Source organism: Myxine glutinosa, chromosome 10, assembly GCF_964187855.1.
Source record: "Myxine glutinosa chromosome 10, kmMyxGlut1.1, whole genome shotgun sequence".
NCBI lineage: Eukaryota > Metazoa > Chordata > Myxini > Myxiniformes > Myxinidae > Myxine > Myxine glutinosa.
In genome coordinates this window covers 105,436,027-105,456,708 of record NC_136270.1, presented here as the reverse complement: position 1 = coordinate 105,456,708, position 20,682 = coordinate 105,436,027, and the positions used below count along the sequence as shown (strand labels likewise).

Below are 20,682 nucleotides of genomic sequence, written 5' to 3'. Positions count from 1 at the left end.
GAAAACGGATCCGAATCCGCGTCTTCACCAAAATCTAATCATTTTATCCTCGTCACATACCGAACCTCTCCGCAAAATTTCGTCTGAATCCGTCCACAACTTTTTGAGACATCCTGATATGTATCGTTTTTGGCCCTATCTCCCAATGGTGAGAATCACTTTTTAAATTCTAGTAAACGGATCCGAATCCGCGTCTTCACCAAAATCTAATCATTTTATCCTTGTCACATACACTCTATCTCTGCCAATTTTCGTCTGAATCCGTCCACAACCTTTTGAGATATCCTGATATGTATCATTTTTGGCCCTATCTCCCAATGGTGAGAATCACTTTTAAAATTCTAGTAAACGGATCCGAATCCGCGTCTTCACCAAAATCTAATCATTTTATCCTCGTCACATACCGAACCTCTCTGCCAAATTTCGTCTGAATCCATCCACAACTTTTTGAGACATCCTGATATGTATCATTTTTGGCCCTATCTCCGAATGGTGAGAATCACTTTTAAAATTCTAGTAAACGGATCCGAATCCGCGTCTTCACCAAAATCTAATCATTTTATCCTCGTCACATGCACTCTATCTCTGCCAAATTTCGTCCGAATCCGTCCACAACTTTTTGAGATATCCTGCTATATAGCATTTTTGGCCCTATCTCCCAATGGTGAGAATCACTTTTAAAATTATAGTAAACAGATCCGAATCCGGATCTTCACCAAAATCTAATCATTTTATCCTTGTCACATACACTCTATTCCTGCCAAAGTTCGTCTGAATCCGTCCACAACTTTTTGAGATATCCTGCTATATAGCATTTTTGGCCCTATCTCTCAATGGTGAGAATCACTTTTAAAATTCTAGTAAACGGATCCGAATCCGCATCTTCACCAAAATCTAATCATTTTATCCTCGTCACATACCGAACCTCTCCGCAAAATTTCGTCTGAATCCGTCCACAACTTTTTGAGATATCCTGATATGTATCGTTTTTGGCCCTATCTCCCAATGGTGAGAATCACTTTTAAAATTCTAGTAAACGGATCCGAATCCGCGTCTTCACCAAAATCTAATCATTTTATCCTTGTCACATACCGAACCTCTCCGCAAAATTTCGTCTGAATCCGTGCACAACTTTTTGAGATATCCTGATATGTATCGTTTTTGGTCCTATCTCCCAATGGTGAGAATCACTTTTTAAATTCTAGTAGCCGGATACGAATCCGGATCTTCACCAAAATCTAATCATTTTATCCTCGTCACATACACTCTATTTCTGCCAAATTTCGTCCGAATCCGTCCACAACTTTTTGAGATATCCTGCTATATATCATTTTTGGTCCTATCTCCCAATGGTGAAGAATCACTTTAAAAATTCTAGTAAACGGATCCGAATCCGAAATAGCCTTCCTTGAACTCCTTCCTCCTCCCTCCTTCCTCAATCACCACGTACCCCATCCTGTGCCTTATTTGCTTTACTCTATTATAACCCCTCGTTCTTTTATAAAAAATAAAACGCATTCATATTGTGATTTCTCCAGAGCGGGCCACACCTTACTATCTTACACACCTTACTTAAAATCTTCACCAAAATCTAATCATTTTATCCTCGTCACATACCCAACCTCTCCGCAAAATTTTGTCTGAATCCGTCCACAACCTTTTGAGATATCCTGCTATATAGCATTTTTGGCCCTATCTCCCAATGGTGAGAATCACTTTAAAAATTCTAGTAAACGGATCCGAATCCGGATCTTCACCAAAATCTAATCATTTTATCCTCGTCACATACCGAACCTCTCTGCAAAATTTCGTCTGAATCCGTCCACAACTTTTTGAGATATCCTGCTACATATCATTTTTGGCCCTATCTCCCAATGGTGAAGAATCACTTTAAAAATTCTAGTAAACGGATCCGAATCCGGATCTTCACCAAAATCTAATCATTTTATCCTCGCCACATACCCAATCCCTCCGCAAAATTTCGTCTGAATCCGTCCACAACTTTTTGAGATATCCTGCTACATATCATTTTTGGCCCTATCTCCCAATGGTGAAGAATCACTTTAAAAATTCTAGTAAACGGATCCGAATCCGGATCTTCACCAAAATCTAATCATTTTATCCTCGTCACATACACTCTATCTCTGCCAAATTTCGTCCGAATACGTCCACAACTTTTTGAGATATTTTGTTCACAGACTGACAAACAGACGGACAGGGGTGAAAACATAACCTCCATCCATCTTTGGTGGCGGAGGTGAAAAGTGATGGGAGGTGTGTAGTTGGATTGGCAACTCATGACGTCATATTACTTATCCAATTGTCTTGTCCTTACGATGATTATGAAATTGTCGGTAGCGTTTACTACCTTTGTGGTATACAGGAAACATCATTTGTCATGCACGAATTGGCACGCAAGCAAGAGCAGCTTCGAAATGAGAAAAGTGCTTCCGTCAAACTGTCGCATGGAAAGACGTCGTGTCGCAGGACGTGACACAGTGCACACGCAGTCAGTTCCCCTGGAATAATTTATCGGTATTTCCCCGGGGGTGTTTGTGGAAAGTGTATCTTGCATCCAAACCAAAAATGTACTCAAAAAGCATGATTTTGTGACTGCAGTTGTAGGAGACATATTGTTGATCTAATCTGCATTCTTATGAGACGTGCAGCACAAGCTGTGCTGAGCGAGACCAGTTTTGCGGTGGACGGTGGTGGCCTAGTGGTGAGGACTGGCATCTCGGAAGATGCCACTTTAAATTCAGTTGAAGGTCTTTGCATTAACGATTGAGGTTGGAACCTTTTGAGGTGGCAAACGAATCTTGTTTCGGGAGAATTGCCAAGTCGCCAAAACGGCGTGGAAGGCCAATCGCCCAACCGAGCTCGAATAACCGATGCCAGTGTCGGACTCTTTGCCACAAACCTCCCCATCAGGCCAATAAATTCCATGAAAACCTGAAAGATCTGCTCGAGGTAAAGTGCTGATTTGATTGCTGCAGATTTCAGGCACCAAATGCTTTGTGTAAAAGTTGACCGACGAAAGATGTGCGAAGAGAAGTTCAAGTGTAAAACGGACTGCACTGGCTGATGGTGCCAGTGCGCAACCCGGTTTAACGTTCACCAGGGGGGGCGGTACACTGGGATGTGGAGGGGAGGAAGATTGTTGAGGTGAAGGTGGGGGGAGAAGTGGGGTGGAGGAGGAGGAGGAGGAGAGGGAAGGAAGGGGGTGGGGAGGAGGAGGAGAGGGAAGGAAGGTGATGGGGAGGGGGGTGGGTGGAGGAGGAGAGGGAAGGAAGGGGGCGGGGAGGAGGAGGAGAGGGAAGGAAGGTGACGGGGAGGGGGGTGGGTGGAGGAGGAGAGGGAAGGAAGGGGGCGGGGAGGGGGGTGGGTGGAGAAGGAGGAGGAGAGGGAAGGAAGGGGGTGGGGAGGGGTGGGTAGAGGAGGAGAGGGAAGGAAGGGGACGGGGAGGGAGGGGGGTGGAGGAGGAGAGGGAAGGAAGGGGGCGGGGAGGGGGGTGGGTGGAGAAGGAGGAGGAGAGGGAAGGAAGGGGGTGGGGAGGGGGGGGGGTAGAGGAGGAGAGGGAAGGGAGGGGGCTGGGAGGGATCCAATGAACTAACAGGAAGTCCCATGCATGCTCATAAGCTCTATCATGTTGTATCTATTGCGTGATGATAATGACATGTACCCCTTGTGACGAACAACTCACATGGGAGTGACTTCTCATGCTATGAAGCACGTGCGTTTCTTGTCGCGTATGCGTGAACAAGCAGCAAGCCTACATACTATACACAAAGAATTAAGTTAAGCACCCCTACACAACGAATTAAGGTAAGCACCCCCTAATATATATTCTTTGTGTATATGTATACATTGGCATATATTCTAAGGTATGTGAGATCAAATAATGATTGGTATGACATTAGCAATTATCCATTGATGAAATTGAGTGATCAAAGTGAAAAAAAGTGATTGGTTGAGTCAGTGATCCGATCACGTGGGTCCTACACACGTTATTGACGCAAAGATCGCTAGAGGTCTTCTCAGAACAATGACTGTACGTTAGAAAACATAAACGTCATCCACACTGTCCGTGATGGACCTATAGCTCCATACTTAAATTGAGGTGAAAATATGCCTAAAATTCCCAAAAAATTTCACCTTAAATTATTCAGAATAACATATTGAAAACGGCATGATTGTTATGTTTTTATGTGACCATAATATCACTTCTCCAGAAAATATAGCAATATCATGGGTATATTACACTGTTTTGACGACAACAAACTTGTAATGTGCGAGGTTGTAAAAAAACGGGGGGGGTGCTTAACTTAATTCTTTGTGTATACATAGTTACCTCCGCCGCCGAAGGTGTCTCTTTACCTTTTTGTCTCTTTGTCTGTTTGTTTGTCTGTGAGCAGGATATCTCAAAGTTATGGGTGGATTCAGACGAAATTTGTTGGACAGTTTGGTTGTGTGACAATGATGAGTTGATTCTATTTTTGTGAAGATCTGGATCCAGATACTATATATTTTTTCAAGTGATTCTTCACCATTGAGAGATGTGGCCAAAAGAGATATGAAGCACGAGATTTCAAAAGGTTGTGGATGTATTGTGACACAAATTGGTGGATGAGTTGGGTAGGTGATGAGAACTAGCTCGTTCGATTTTGGTGTGTGACAAGTACCAATCGTTCGGACGCAGATTCAGCCTATATCAGTGGGATACAAAACGTAAACTGTTCAGCCTGGTGGAGGTGTGTTCCCTACTGAGTGGTGTTTTTGTTTGTGGTGTTTTGCCTTGTGCTACTACAAAATGTGTTCCTGAAAGTACAGTAAATGTGCATGCCCAAGAGAAAATATGCAAAGTAATTTGTTACGTAAGAAATTTTTTCAGGGATTAGGAGACGTGTGTGAAAGCGTTCCAAATTATGTTCACCTCAATCTATCTAAAGCGATGGCAGCATCTTATTATAATAGAGCAAACGTATATGGTTATGTGGTTATGTCGCTATGTTTGTATGCGATGAAAACGTGTTCTTCTTCAAATAATTTACCATCCTCTTAATTAACCCTCTTAATTGCGTTAAGACTGCTGAGACTCCTCAGACCTTTGACGACCCTTTAATTCCCCCAAGACCCTTCAGACCACCAAGACCCCTGAATATCCAAAATACCCCAAAGACCCAAAATACCCCAAAGACCCAAAATACCCTTCAAGGCCCTGAGGCTCAAAAAGACCCTGAATACCCAAAACACCTCAAAGACCCAAAACACCCTTAAAGGCCCAGAGGATCCAAAAGACCCTGAAGACCCAAAATACAACGAAATGGTCAAAGATGCCTACCCCTCTGAAACGACGTGTGGTGATGCGCGCGGAGCATGCATTGCATGCATGGTTGTGGTACATGTTGCTATTGACGCTCCATGAGTACCAATAATACTCTTTCCGTCTAGAGACTAAATGTTGTAATGGACACAAACAAATAACATCATTTTATGAACGCTTATTAGCCTTTGTTGCATCTTCATGAAAACGAGGTGCAGTGAACTTTGGTGTGTGCGTGTGCGTGTGCGTGTGCGTGCGTGCGTGTGCGTGTGTGTGTTGTTTCCATAACTCAAACCATGAAACCTACCAGGCCAAATGTTTGCATGCATACTAAGGGAACTCCAAGGGAGTGCATGAATGAATACTGTGAATTTGGGTAAATTTAATGAACGGGTGCTCATCCTTTAAAAAAAAAAAGAAGCCTTCATCTTGATCAGCCGGTTGTCACCTCACCAGGGGGGTCTTAAGCCGCCATTTTGTTTCAGCCTGCTCAACAATGCCTCGACTTAGAACAGGCCGCAATGGTTTCTGTACGATAAAGTGCTCAATTTTTTTTCGCTTTCCTCACTCATATTGTCAAATTCCTGATCTTCATACCTGCGAATTGTTGTATACATTGCATTTGTCGGTGCCATAGTTTTCAAATTAGTAGATTGGAATAAATTAATGCATTATATGATGTGATTTTTCCCTACACCTGAGGTCCCAAGGTTAATTGCGACAAAACTTTATAGGATCACATTTTTTACCACGATGCACCTTACTAGTTGTTTTAACCAGTCATTTTCTCACAATTCATAACTTATAAACGCACGAGCTACCACCTGTCGCCATCTACGATATGGTTCGACCTGCAAATACAATGCTTTTTACAATGCTTTTTTTAAAAGCCCAATTATTTTCGGATTTCAACCTATATGATTAGTAATATGGTGAGCTCTGATTGTCAAATATGGTATCAGATGTGGAAAAATAACTGTTTCTTAGGATGTTACAACGATTCGTAAGATCGACGGAGGAGTCATGTGACATCTCAAATGCGGTAATCGCTAATTGTTCAAAAACAGAAAATGGTAAAAACAAAATCTACACATCAATTTAAAGGTAATTCTACTGCTCATATAACGACATAGCTCTCAAGGGTGAAAGAAGAGTGTGTAGAAAAAAAGGTTACCGCCTCAGCTAACTTCTCCATATATACACCCTGTGAAACTTTTAAAACAAGTGATTGGGGTAGTCCAATCGATGTACGTTAGATCCTGGGCAATGCTGGGTACTTTTGTGGGAGGGAGGGAGGAAGGGGAAAGGGTGAAAGGAGGGAGGGGAATGGTGGGAGGAGGGACCCGGTGTTTCCCAGGCAACCGGTTACCTTTGCTCCTTATAGAATACAATATTTGAAGGGAAGGTTCACAACTAATCGATGCTTTATTTAATTGAACGTTTATTATTAATTATTTTCAGTATGAGTTGAGCTAGGATACTGTTGGGTGTACGTGAAATTAGTAGAGGTTGGAGCAGGATTACACAGCCAAGGACACTAATTGACGAAGGGGGGAAAACAAACATTTGTAATAATTGCCTTGGCCCAATGCTGCTGGCTACCATACAGCAGAAAAATGTTTCCAGCTGAAAATGATCAGCAGACAAAAATTCCAGCCAATGCTTTTGAGGACCAGATTGCAAGTTAGGTTTTATCGACTGATCATTGACAAAAGTGAGCTAACAGCCATGGGGAGCAAAGTAAAGCTATCGTTTTGGGTGCTAACCCCTTCGACGGAGCAAGAGTTGCTCCGTGAGAGGTGCTCCTCTTTTTCTTCGAAGGCTTAATGCCCAAAACATCAGCATGGCTTTGCTTCTCCAGGCAATTAGCACACCTTTGTCAGTCTTCAGTTAAAGAAACTTATCATTCAGTTTGTCTGCCTATGCAGACCGACACACCTTGGCAGTCTGGTATTCCTTTGCATGACCCACAATGACATTAGGCTTAGGGTGATTGTTTTGGCCTAAAACTGCACAAGCAAAAATACAAAGTGATTTATACATTTACTCTTTGCCTTCTTTTTTAACCACCAGAACTACCTGCCAAGCAAACAAGACGCACTTCTGGCTCGAAAGGCCACCAAGGGTATTGTAGAACATGACTTCGACATCAAGGGTGTCCCGTTCCGCATGGTCGACGTGGGTGGGCAGCGGTCACAGCGACAGAAGTGGTTCCAGTGCTTTGATGGCGTCACGTCTATCCTCTTCCTCGTGTCTTCAAGCGAGTTTGATCAAGTGCTTATGGAAGATCGCAAGACTAACAGGCTCGTCGAGTCGATCAACATCTTCGAAACCATTGTGAACAACCGGACATTTGCTGGTGTCTCCATCATCCTTTTTCTCAACAAGATGGATCTGCTACGGGAGAAAGTGCTTATGACGAGCATCGCTGATTACTTCCCCGAGTTCAGTGGCGATCCAAAGAGGGTGCTGGATGTGCAGTCATTCCTTGTGCACTGCTTCGACTCTAAACGTCGAGATCGCACCACACCACTATTCCACCATTTTACGACGGCCATCGACACAGAGAATATCCGCTACGTCTTTGAAGCAGTGCGCGACACCATCCTGCGCGACAACCTCAAGAAGCTGATGCTGCAGTGATTTGCAGTGTTTGTTGATGGAGCTGGTGGTCACGTTTTCATAGTAGCTTGGGAAGGTACAATACGTTGATTCTAGGGAGTCGGAAGTTTGACTGGATGAGGAGGGCGGAAATGAGAAGGTGTTGCAGATCGAGTTAGATCATGGAAACTTGCTTTCCCGAATTGGCAAGCAAATGGGAAAACAACTTCCTGGATGTGTGTTGATGACGGTTTTATTTTCTATTGATATATTTGTCTCCTTTTATTTGTGTGAGTTATTGGAAAGTTTGGCTTGAAGTTGATTCTTAACACCAAAAGGTTGACTAATACACTCTTTTTCTGCTTTGTTAATGAAAAGAACTGAAGGTACTTGATTAAAGGGCCTGCATTTGGGTATGTCTTGAGGGTGAAGCAAGTAAAACATTGAAGCTTGGGAAAGGTGGATGGCTGTGGAATTCGGGTTATCATTGAGCAGGCCTGTAACCGGCTCTCTCTGTACCATGAAGTGCACGATGTGCGTATGTTAAATGATATTTGTAAGATGGTTTCCTTAAATTTTAGGGTTTCCCTCTAGCGGATTGTGTCCGTCTTTGGCTACTCCACTCCTGAGCTCAGACGCGGGTTTGTTTGCATTTCGTATTTTTCCCTGCAAACCACTTCTGCATTATTATGCCAAGGTGAACTGTGCCATTAACACATCACAGCTGTACCTTGTGACGAGGCCATTGTCTTAACGTGGTCCTGCCAGTGCCTTATTTAGAGCCGGGTCTTTATCACCAGCCAATGCCTTGGCCTCACCGTGTGCCATCTTCAGTTTAGACATGGTTTAGATAAAGGGAAGACGAGGGATGGAGCAGTTGGTTTAGCCTATGGGGGCATTAACAGCTTGTTTGTCATTATTGCTTTTTTAATATTTGCTTTAATTCAGAATTTATTTGGTTTGCTGAGGCGACCTCTTGCGTCGAGTAAAGCAATCGTTTCCTGTTTTTCGAAAGTGTCCTGTCGATGTGTGGCAAGTCAGAAGTACTCGGTCATTGTCATTGTTGTTTCTCGGTGGAAGTGATCTCTCCTTTGTCTGAATTTTGTGAAACGTTTTGGGCAGCTGAGCGTTGCCATTGCAGGAAAACAACAGCGTGCAGTGAAAGATCCTCCTTGAGTGTGAATTTGACTTTTGCTACTCGTCTGACCTGGGCTAGACCGTTTCAGCTGCAACATCGGCAGCATTCTTAAATGCAACATTTGGTTCTTTGAGGGTGAGACTGTGAATTGTAACACTGTATTGCCTTTTTGTAGTGATCGACTTGGGCAGGGGATGTAACCACTCTTTTTAATTCGTTCAAGAATAGGGGCAGGGTTCTTGTTGTTCTTTGGAACTTAACCTCGCTGATACTTTCTTTGCTTGGTGTTGGAAGAGGTTTTTGGGAATCGAGCTTGTGTTGTGTAGACTTGGCTTGTGTAGTGCATACGGATAAAATTACCGGGAACCCCATTTACAGTTCTCGTGCGCACGTGCACAAGCACTCGGACGTGCGCTCACACACCGGTACTCGACATCTGGTGCCAAAGGGAGGTTGGAGCTCTAAATTTCTGCTTTTTTGCCATCAATTTTGCAATCTCATATTTGGGATGTTCCTGCGATTGTGGCTGTAACCGTCCACTTAATTTTATCAGGGAAACTTATACAGTAGTTTTCAGAACTTATTCAAACTCATTAAATATTTTTAAGACATGTTAGCCTTGAGTTTAATATTGATGGTTTGTTTATTCTTTCGCTTCTTGACCTGTACCTTTTTTGTACTCCACACCCGAGTTCAAATTAACGCGGTTAAACTGGGATATTATTTTTTTGCGTCTGGCAAATTGAGTATTTGACTCTAAACCATCTTGTGCAAGCGGTTTGCATAAAGGTTGTGGTAAAAATTATGGGCAATCTTCCGTGCAAGGCTCACACACTTTCTCCCCACCCCACCCTCGTTTTTCCCCCCACCTCTGCCCATTTTTTCCCCACCTCCACCCTATTTTTTCCCTGCCTCCACTGTCTTTTTTTCCCCACCTCTGCCCTCTTCCCCCCCCCACCTCTGCCCTCTTCCCCCCCCCACCTCTGCCCTCTTCCCCCCCCCACCTCTGCCCTCTTCCCCCCCCCACCTCTGCCCTCTTTTTTTCCCCATCCCCACCCTCTTTCCCCATCCCCGCCCTATTTGTTTCCCCACCTCCGCCCTCTTTTTCCCCCCACCTCTGCCCTCTTTTTTCCCCCACCTCTGCCCTCTTTTTCCCCCCACCTCTGCCCTCTTCCCCTCCCCCCACCTCTGCCCTCTTTTTTCCCCATCCCCACCCTTTCCACATCCCCGCCCTATTTTTTTCCCGACCTCCACCCTCTTTTTTTTCCCCACCTCTGCCCTCTTTTTTTCCCCATCCACACCCTCTTCTTTCACCACCCCACCCTCTTTTTTCCCCCACCTCCGCCCTCTTTCCCCACCCCGCCCCCCCCACCTCTGTCCTCTTTTTTTTCTTTTCTTCCCCACCTCCACCCTCTCTTTTTCCCCACCTTCACCGTCTCTTTCTTTTTTTTCTCCCAATCCCCACCCTCTTTTCCCCCACCCTATAACGCCCACCCTGTCCCCTCTCTCTCTCTCCCTCTCTCTCCTTCCACAACTCTGCCCCTCTCTCTCCCCCACCCGCTCTCTCCATCACACCCTCTCTTCCACCCCACCCTCTCTCTCTACCCCTCCCTGCCCTCTTTTCCTCCACCCTATAACTCCCACCGTGTCCCCCCCCCCCCCTCTCTCTCTCTCTCTCTCTCTCTGTCTCCTCCTTCTCCTCCCACAATTCTGCCTCTCTCTCCCCTCCACCACCCCCCTCCCCGTTCCATCACACCCTCTCTTCCACCTCATTGCCTCTCTCTACCCCACCCTGCCCTCTTTCAAGACAAGAATCTGGAGACTAATTTGTTGTTTGTATGTTTGTAGCTTAGTGATGGTATTTGGGATAAATCTTCCGATTATTTTGAAAATCTGATTAGTTAATTATAATCGATTTAGTAGTTTTCCAGCAGTTTTTCATTCCCGTCTTGTTGTATATTTTTTTTTTTGTTTTGTCTTGGTAAATTATTAAATGTAAATGGAGGTTTTTCTTGTTCAGCTTTTACTTGATTTTTTTTTTTAATCAAACATACATTAACACTGTTAAACCTTGTAGCTAGCATTTGGGATGGCTTGTTAAAATTGTTTCTGCAATCTCTTTGGACAAAGGGAGAGAGGTTAATTGCCATTGAATTTTAGCTATCTGTAAGATACCTGTACATACATAATGCATGTACAATAAAGAATAAAAAAGTCTTCCCAAAGTTTCTGCTATATATATATATATTTTTTTAATGATGATGTGATTTCTTGTGATCATATAATCAACAGATACGTACTTTAAAGGTTTCTCTTTCACATGACCTTCAGGTGCTGTCTGTTTGTGTGCTCTAAGTTACTGAGCTGTCGAGATTCGATCCCATATAATCACCAAAGCTAACGGTGAAAATTGATCAATAATTGGTGCAATGTTTGAAATGCCAAATTGTTGACCATCATACACTCAGGTAAGTTTAGTTTGAGTTCAAAGTGAAAGCTATCATCTGCAACATGGATAGGACTTTCAAAATGACATATAGTGCATTCAGAAAGTATTCAGACCCCTTCACTTTTTTCACATTTTGTTATGTTGCAGCCTTATGCTGAAATCGTTTAAATTCATTTTTTCCCTCATCAATTTACACTCAATACCCCATAATGACAAAGAGAAAACAGGATTTTAGAAAGTTTTGCAAATTTATTAAAAATAAAAAACTGAAATATCACATTTACATAAGTATTCATACCCTTTGCTATGACACTAGAAATTTAGCTCAGGTGCCTCCCATTTCTCTTGATCATCTTTGAGATGTTTCTGCACCTTGATTGGAGTCCACCTGTGGTAAATTCAATTGATTGGACATGATTTGGAAAGGCACGCACCTGTCTATATAAGGTCTCACAGCTGACGATGCATATCAGAGCAAAAACCAAGCCATGAGGTCGAAGGAACTGCCTGCAGAGCCCAGAGACAGGATTGTGTCGAGGCACAGATTTGGGGAAGCCTACAAAAAAATTCTGCTGCATTGAAGGTTCCCAAGAGCACAGTGGCCTCCATAATTCTTGAATGGAAGAAGTTTGGAACAACCTGGGCTCTTCCTAGAGCTGGCCGCCCGGCCAAACTGAGCAATCGGGGGAGAAGGGCCTTGGTAATAGAGGTGACGAAGAACCCGATGGTCACTGGCTGAGCTCCAGAGATCCTGTGAGGTGATGGGAGAAACTTCCAGAAGGACAACCATCACTGCAACACCCCACCGATCTGGGCATTATGGCAGAGTGGCCAGACGGAAGCCAAACAGTTCAATCTTGGTTTCATCAGACCACAGAATCTTGTTTCACAGTCTGAGAGTCCTTTAGGTGCTTTTTTACAAACTCCAAGCGGGCTTTCATGCGTCCTTCACTGAGGAGAAGCTTCCCTGTTTGCTCAGTTTGGCCGGGCGGCCAGCTCGAGGAAGAGTCCTGGTTGTTCCAAACTTCTTCCATTTAAGAATTATGGAGGCCACTGTTCTCTTGGGAACTTTCAATGCAGCAGATTTTTTTTTTTTTTGTAGGCTTCCCTAGATCTGTGCCTCGACACAATCCTGTCTCTGGGCTCTGCAGGCAGTTCCTTCGACCTCATGGCTTGGTTTTTGCTCTGATATGCATCGTCAGCTGTGAGACCTTATATGGACAGGTGTGTGCCTTTCCAAATCATGTCCAATCAATTGAATTTACCACAGATGACTCCAATCAAGGTGCAGAAACATCTCAAAGATGATCAAGAGAAATGGGAGGCACCTGAGCTAAATTTCTAGTGTCATAGCAAAGGGTATGAATACTTATGTAAATGTGATATTTCAGTTTTTTATTTTTAATAAATTTGCAAAACTTTCTAAAATCCTGTTTTCTCTTTATCATTATGGGGTATTGAGTGTAGATTGATGAGGGAAAAAATGAATTTAAACTAATTCAGAATAAGGCTGCAACATAACAAAATGTGAAAAAAGTGAAGGGGTCTGAATACTTTCTGAATGCACTGTATGAATATGCTATATGGGGGGAGGTGTGTGTGTGTGGTGTGTGGTGTGCGTTGGTCGTTATCTCCTTTTGCAGGTTTCAGGAGGGGGAACAGAGTCATCCCAGGTCTCAAAGTATCCACCTCCGTTTCAGTAAGGAATCATGATTCATGGATTAGTTTGTGAAGTTTTATTATTCTCCAAGTTTTGTTCCGAGGGCAAATTTGAGGATCGTCGCCGAGCCTCAGACAGCTTCCAATTGCAGTTTGTTTGTCGTAATATTCCCAGTGATGGTTTTTAAGATCTCTGTAAGGTTCTTTTTATCATTCCCATTTCTCCAATAATCACTGGTACAATTTCAGCACTCTTCAGCTTACATGATCTTTTCATTTCATTTTTGAGGCTTGGTATTTGGTTATTTTCTTGATTTCTGCGTTGTTCTGGCCAAAATTCCTGGGGACTGACATCTCAATTAGCAATGCCTTCTTTTCTTTTTTGTACCTCAGTACTATATCTGGTCGTAATGCTTTGTTTTCTATGTTCACACCTGATGGGATCATTAGGTCATACGTGAGTATTACTTCCTTGTTTTCAGTGATTGCTTTTGTTACATGTTTCCACAAATTTTCTGAAACTGGGATATTGAGACTTTTGCAGATGTGCCAGTGGATTATTCGACATACATTGTTGTGCCTTTGGGTGTACAGCTGCTCTGACATGGCTCAAGTTTATTATTATTATTATAAAAAATTTTTTTTTTTTATACATTTTGATAGGAGGTGGCTCGCACTGTCTGTTTGTACCTTGCAGAACCCACACTTGTTAAATTTACTCAGTCCCACCCTTTTCTCTGTAGCCAATTCAATTGATTGGACATGATTTAAAAGAAAAACACCTTTCTTCCAAAGCCCCACAGTTGACAGTGCACGTCAAAGCAGAAACCCCACCATGAAGTCCATGGAACTGGTCGTAGCACTTCGAGAGAAGGAATTGTGAGAAGGCATACAACTGAGGAAGAGTAAAACAAATTTCTAGAGTGTTAAAATTTCCCAAGAGCACAGTGAGCCCCATCAATAGGAAATGGAAAGACTATGGAACTACCCAGACTCTTACTAGAGCTGGTCGTCAGACCAAACTGAGCAACCGGGAAAAGCGACCTTGGTTAGGGAGGTGAAAAAGACCCCGATGACCAGTCTGACAGAACTACAGAGTTATTTGGCTAAGATTGGATAACCTGCTGGAAGGACAACAGTTTCTGCAGGACAACAAAATCTCGGCTTTATGGAAGAGTGGGCAGACAGAAGCCACTCCTGAGAAAAAGGTACATGACAGCACGTCAGGAGTTGGCAAAAAGGTACGTGAAAGACTTGAGAGCATGAGGCAAAAGATTATGTGGTCTGAGGAGATGAAAATTGAATGCTTTGGTCTGAATGTAAAGTGCTATGTCTGGCGGAAACTGAGCACAGCTCATCACCCATCTTGCAGTATCCTTGCCATGAAGCATGGTGGCGGCAGCATCATGCTATGGGGATGCTTTTCAGCGGTAGTGTCTGGGAGACTGAAAGCAATGCTGGAATGGCTTCAAAACAAGAATGTAAGGTTATTGAGGGGCCCAGCCAAATCCCAGACTTGAATCCCATTGAGAATCTGTGGAAAGACTTGATGAAGATTGCTGTTCACTGACAATCTCCATCCAACTTGACAGAGCTTGTTGAAACTTTGTATATGCAATCAACATTGGGAGACGCATGAAATGTTACGATTTTTTTTGGATTTGACCCTGGTTTCATGCCCCAGGAGGGGACAAAACAGGGACAAAAATGCTCAGGGGACAAAACAGAAGATTGTATATATATTTAAACTTAAAATATGATACTTTGTCATTCCTGGCAGAACTTTTTGCCATCTTTCAACTTTGCTTTCAGTGGGAAGTGTGGATTTACGATGATGCACCATCTACTTCGCTCAAGTTATTATTATTATTATTATTATTATTATTATTATTATTATTATTATTATTATCGTTATTAACAAAAGCAAAATGCTTTTGGTGTGGACTCCAGCTTTGATGCTGTACCAAATGTGTGATTTGTGTTCCAATAGTCTGCAGAAGATTGATTTTCAATTGCTCATGGACCTCAAGGCTTCTAGTCGTTAACTGTATTTTTGTGTAAAGCCATGTGGTTTTTCCCAACTTAAATTCAACTTACTGTTGCAGCTAGCTGCCAGTTGTTCCGGCTGCCCAGTTCAAGTCTGGTGAGTCATGTAAAAGCAACCACCAGTTACCCGTTTCAAAAAACTCATGCCGCATGCTCGCGTCCAAAGCCGCGTTAACGTACAGGTAAGAGTCTCCAAATTGGGCGAGTGTCATGCCAATACAAGACATGTGACTTGTCTAATGAGGCCCAGCTAACCGGAGTCATGTGACATGAGCTTATCTAGCAGCGTGGACCGCAGCCAATCACCCTTAACGGGACTTATGGAAACCACTAAATGAAGCCACCAGGAGAACCAGAATTCAACCCGAGACCAAGTTATATTTACTCAAGGCAATAATGGCACAGGGAGGGAATTTACACAAGGCAATCCATATTCAAGAATAAAATGATAAGAAATCCCTTTACCCACTTCTCGAAATATGCATCCACGAACCAACAACAAACGGCAGATCCTTAATTATACATGCCTTATCTGGGCCGAATCGGGTACACAAGAGCTTGACATTGGAGGCTGAGGAGACAAATAACTGAGCCATGCCCGTGTGGGACGGCTGATATAATGCAGGGTGTCTCCGTGGCAGACACGTTCTGCACGTAGGAGTACGACACAGGGACTGAGGGTGCTGGTATGGCTGGCTGGGTGAAGGTGTGGTAACACTTGGCAGCTCCGCAGATTTGTGTACCCTGTTGCAGCAATCAGTCCTGTCATCGACTGCCAGCATCCCGACGCCACGCCCCTTTATCACCTCAGGCACGTATATCATCCATTATGCACCCCACCCCTCTCTCTCTTCATTGTCCAAGGGGGATAGTTCATGGATGCAAGGCCAAACCTCCACCCCACCCCACTACTGTTGCAGGACGCCTTAGGGCTTAGAGGGACAGTGGCAAGCCGTGGCTTTCCCCACTCAAAAAAAAAACCACTCCAATGCTTTTCCCACTCAGCTAGCACCTAAAGTCCTAGCAAAGCTATAAAGGATCATTTAAGATGGGTGACAGAGGTCTACACATTAAATAAAAGGTCAGAAGGGATTGCGCATTTTAGACACAGACAATAAGGGAGGTGTACGTTGTCTATTTAAACATAATAGTGACGCATATCTAATATCACAGGTAATTATTACTCTACGCTTATTCGAAACACTCATTAAGGAAATAACTACGCTATAGTAAAAATGTATTAACCTCTAGGAGTCATTTCCACAACAATGCCCATGATCACTGATGCCCAGATTTGCTACATTAGTTTATTAGCAAACTTAAAACGGATACTAATTTGACATCTCAAAGAATAAACTCGTACACATTCTCATACACATTGTGCATTCATCGAAATCATTTGGCTCTTTGTCATGATTATGTCAGAGCGTAAAATGTTATTACAATTGGTTCAACAAAAAAAATATTTGTACAATATTTATCCTCCAGCACAGATACTCATCACACCTGTTGGCAAAATGTGGCTCGCTGTGTTCGATGGCAAAGACAGGCCAAGTCCTCTGGACTATGATAATCCGCCTCAATTCCTAGCCCACATAGAGACTCTGCAATCACAGTGATTTAAAGGACACAGGAATTTCAGGAATTTATTGTAAAACATTGGATAAAAGGTTAGATATAAAAAATAACCAATCGTTCGATTAACTAAGTTCACACATTGAGATGCATGTCGAAAAACAAATGTTCCATGGGTAAATGGTTGGTGGAGTGGACCAAAAAATGGGCATTTTCCTTTATTAGTAAGATTATGGAAGGTATTCAAGCTGCTTTCAATTTCCTGGCATGGATGTCTTCTGGACCGAAAAAGGTACTGTTGAGCACTTTTATTTCCTTCGAATACTCAAAAGTGAGGCCTTATCAGAGCTTTCTGGTCCTGATATCGGGCCTCAAAAATATGGCCTGACCATTAAGGCCGAGAATGAGGTCTTTCCGATGTTGACTGTTAGAACCTCCTTGAGGGGATATTTTTGTGTTAACCTGTCCATCATTCTCTTGTTTGAGGGTGGTTGCAACACCTGAGAGAGGAAAGTGTGGTAAATTTAATCACTTTTTTTATACATGTGTACATATTATCTAGCTCAGTGTCTGTCCATGGTTATCTTTATATCCTCAATGAATCTGTCGCTCTATCTTGTTGTGGTCAACCACTCATCCCATTCCATGTCAAGCTAGTATTGGTTGTGGTTTTCTCGTGTGGGGTTGTGCAGCCGAAACAACTCCGAAGCTCTCACCTCTGGTTTTCTTTTGCACCACATATGTCCATCTGTACTCTTTGTTGCTTTGAGGTGTTTTGTTCAAAGGACTCAATGTTACCACTCTTTTAATATCATTGCCTGAAAATGTGGGAGGAGAAATTGTTTGATACATGAAAGATATAAACCATTCACAGTTTATCAACAGTTTAATCCATAACAGCAATTCAACACTTATCATCACTATTAATTAAGGCAGGGGGGCCCCACAACCTATCCGACGTGGTAAAATGCTCGGTACTATGCAATTCGCTGGCGTATGGTTTATCCCGAGAAGTCTGGGTGAGATTCCCGACAGAGATTGGTGAAGACAGAGCCTGGTTTCCATGACCAGTTGTGAAAGGAAGTAGCGTGGCATTTGAACCGGAGCGCTCACGGGAACTCAGCAGCCATTCGACTTTGCAACCGAAGACCACGTGTGTCCGTTATGGATATTCGTGCTATTTTGTAACTCGCTTATCTTGCAGCGATGACACAAGCTGCATAAATCTGTTTCAACTCAGAACCTCCTTGAATTGTTGTGCCCTTACAAAGATACATTCTGTACATTCCAGAAAATCAATTCACCAATTTGTGCAGCGTCACACGATATGCACCACAATCTTAGCGTCCGAGGAGCTAAGGTCCGCAGATTTGGTTAGGTCTTGGCTGCATGCCATTTTCATCTTTCTGATTTTCATCTTTCATGCTCTGTTACATAGCATCGGTGCTGCCGAAGCACTTTCTTGGTCAGGGTTTCTTCCCAGCAGTAGTTAGGACAGGAATTTGACCATGGTGCCTCCGATAGCACGCCTGCACTTCCCGTAGTACACAGTGGGATCTTTAATATCCACAAACTAATGCCAGCAGATGGGACACACGTTTAACGTCCATTGCTTTGGAACTATTACCGGACAGTCCTTTGCTTTGCTTTTGAAATCCATGCCATATTGTGCACATTATTTATTTATCGGGATCCACAGCATTTTTGTTCTATCAATGTGGAGTGGACAAGATGGACCCAATACATACATCTCTACTATCACCACAAAATCGTTACTAGAAACAAAAAGTTAATGGTTATATGTCATAACTTTTTCAAAATGTAAGATGAACTTACTCTGCAGCTGCGTCACGTCCACATTGCCGTTTACAGCATCCCTTTTTGGGTTAAGCTTTGCTGGCACTGCCAATCCCCGTCGACGTTGTCTTCCTGGTCCATTGTTGGATGGTCTTTTCCTCCCATTGCCATAATAGTTCGGTAAGGGCACTGCAGGCCATGGTTGCTGGTATTGCTGTGTGGGTATTGCACAGAACATCTCACATCATGAAGATAACTGTCTTGCATACAAACTGGTATTTCTCAAAAAGTATTAAAACATGCAGCCACAAATGATTCCTGCTTCATTCACAAACAAACCATGAAGCTATCTTTATCAAAAACTCTCTTCCTCACTCGTCCTGCACTGCCCTCTCTCCACCTCACCCCCAGGAGTACCTCTGGCTTCGGCTTCCCCTTCGCTCCCACCTTTTGTTCATATGTGTGTTGTACCGTACACCAAACAGTGATGACTCCATCTACATCTCGCTGTCTGATAATATGGACCAACTTCTAGCTAATCATCCCAACTCTCTCTTCCTCATATGTGGTGATTTCAATTGTCATCATGCCAGTTGGCTGGGTATGAGTACCTCCCTCAGCAGCCATGGCTCCTCAGCAAAGGACTTCTGCGACTCACTGGGACTGACACAATCTGTCAATTTCCCGACCCGGATCTCAGTCAACGGAGCATCTTCTCTTCTAGACTTGGTTATGACTAACTTCCCTGCAAATGTCTGCTGCTCTTCTTCTGCTCGAATCGGCTCATCTGATCATGTGCTTGTTAAAGTGGACATCTCTGACCATTCTCAGAGAGCCTCCTCAGCGTCGACGAGTCTGGCATTTCACTCAGGCCAACTGGCACGGTTTTCAAGCAGCCATTAATCATCTGGACTGGTCTCCCATTGCTACCACCTCTGACATCAACTCGTCCTGGGAATTCTTCCAAAGTAAATTGCTCTCTCTCATGCACAGATTTATTCCACCTCATCTTCAGTTCACGTCATACCCTTCCGTCAGTCAACGTCAGTCAGTCAACGTCAGTTCGTCATACCCTTCCTCCCGTCCATGGTTCACGGAATGTTGTGGTGAGGCAGTTGCCCAGAAACAACTTGCCTTCGCCTCCTGCAAAGCAAATCCAACGGAAGGAAATCTCATTTCCTTTCACAAAGCCCGAAACAAGTGTGTGTCCACACTCAGGAGAGCCAGGAAACAATATTTCTCCTCTCTCAAGACTGAACTCTCAAACCTGTCTCCCTCTTCCAAATCCTGGTGGCGTCTGGTCAAATCTGTTTCTGGTGTTTATTCCCCCTCCATCCCCTCCCTTACCTCATACGGCTACACAGCTGACTCCGCTCGTGAAAAAGCTGAATGCCTCAACTCTGTGTTTGCCTCTAAATCTTGTGTCCCAAACCCATCCCTCTTTGTACCCCCCGTACCCAGTCGTACCCAGCTGCTCCTTGACTCTGTGTCCTTTTCTCCTGACAAGGTGGAGAAATTTCTGTCAACCCTCGACTCTGATTCTGCAACTGGACCTGACGGCATCAGCCCACGGGTCCTAAAATCCTGCTCTGCCGCTCTTTCACTTCCTCTCTCTGTTATCTTCACCCTCTCTTTTGCTCAAGGTCATCGGCCATCAGCTTGCAAATCAGCCAACATCACCGCTTTACACAAAAAGGTGCAAAAACAGATCCTTGCAACTACAGACCAATCAGCCTTCTCCCAATTATCAGCAAAGTCATGGAATCCATCATTGCTTCGGACATCAAATCTTTCCGCTTCTCCAATGGCTTGATCTCTGACCATTAATTTGGTTTCAGACCAGGTCACTCTACTCTGGACATGCTGCTAATGCTGTCTCAACAATGGATGGAGGTCCTCAATGCCAAACAGGAAATTAGAGCTGTGTCCCTTGATATATCACGTGCCTTCGATACGGTCTGGCACCCCGCTCTGCTCACCAAACTCTCCTCCTATGGTATCCATGGAAATCTCCACGCATGGCTTGCGGACTTGCTCTTAGTCGTAGTCGACATGTGGCCCTGAATGGGTTTCTCTCATCTCCCCTTCCTGTTC

At 43.7% G+C, this 20,682-nt stretch overlaps 2 protein-coding genes across 3 annotated transcripts in view; one reads left to right on the top strand and one right to left on the bottom strand.

Annotated features, from left to right (window-relative positions):
* Positions 1–8,930, top strand: part of LOC137433888 (guanine nucleotide-binding protein subunit alpha-13) — a 92,004-nt gene extending 83,074 nt beyond the window's left edge. Inside the window, exon 3 of one of the 2 annotated variants that reach the window (XM_068126342.2) lies at positions 7,397–8,930. In XM_068126342.2, coding sequence (XP_067982443.1) covers positions 7,397–7,966 — 570 coding nt within the window. In that variant the 3' untranslated portion in view covers positions 7,967–8,930. The remainder of the gene's footprint in view (positions 1–7,396) is intronic. The other variant, XM_068126341.2, reaches the window with a different exon arrangement.
* Positions 8,931–15,576: 6,646 nt separating this feature from the next.
* KIF19 (kinesin family member 19) overlaps positions 15,577–20,682 on the bottom strand; it is a 109,503-nt gene continuing 104,397 nt past the window's right edge. The window contains exons 21-23 of the mRNA XM_078785972.1: positions 18,628–18,802; positions 17,508–17,609; positions 15,577–17,291 (exon numbers count right to left, since the gene is read on the bottom strand). Coding sequence (XP_078642098.1) covers positions 17,134–17,291; positions 17,508–17,609; positions 18,628–18,802 — 435 coding nt within the window. The 3' untranslated portion in view covers positions 15,577–17,133. The remainder of the gene's footprint in view (positions 17,292–17,507; positions 17,610–18,627; positions 18,803–20,682) is intronic.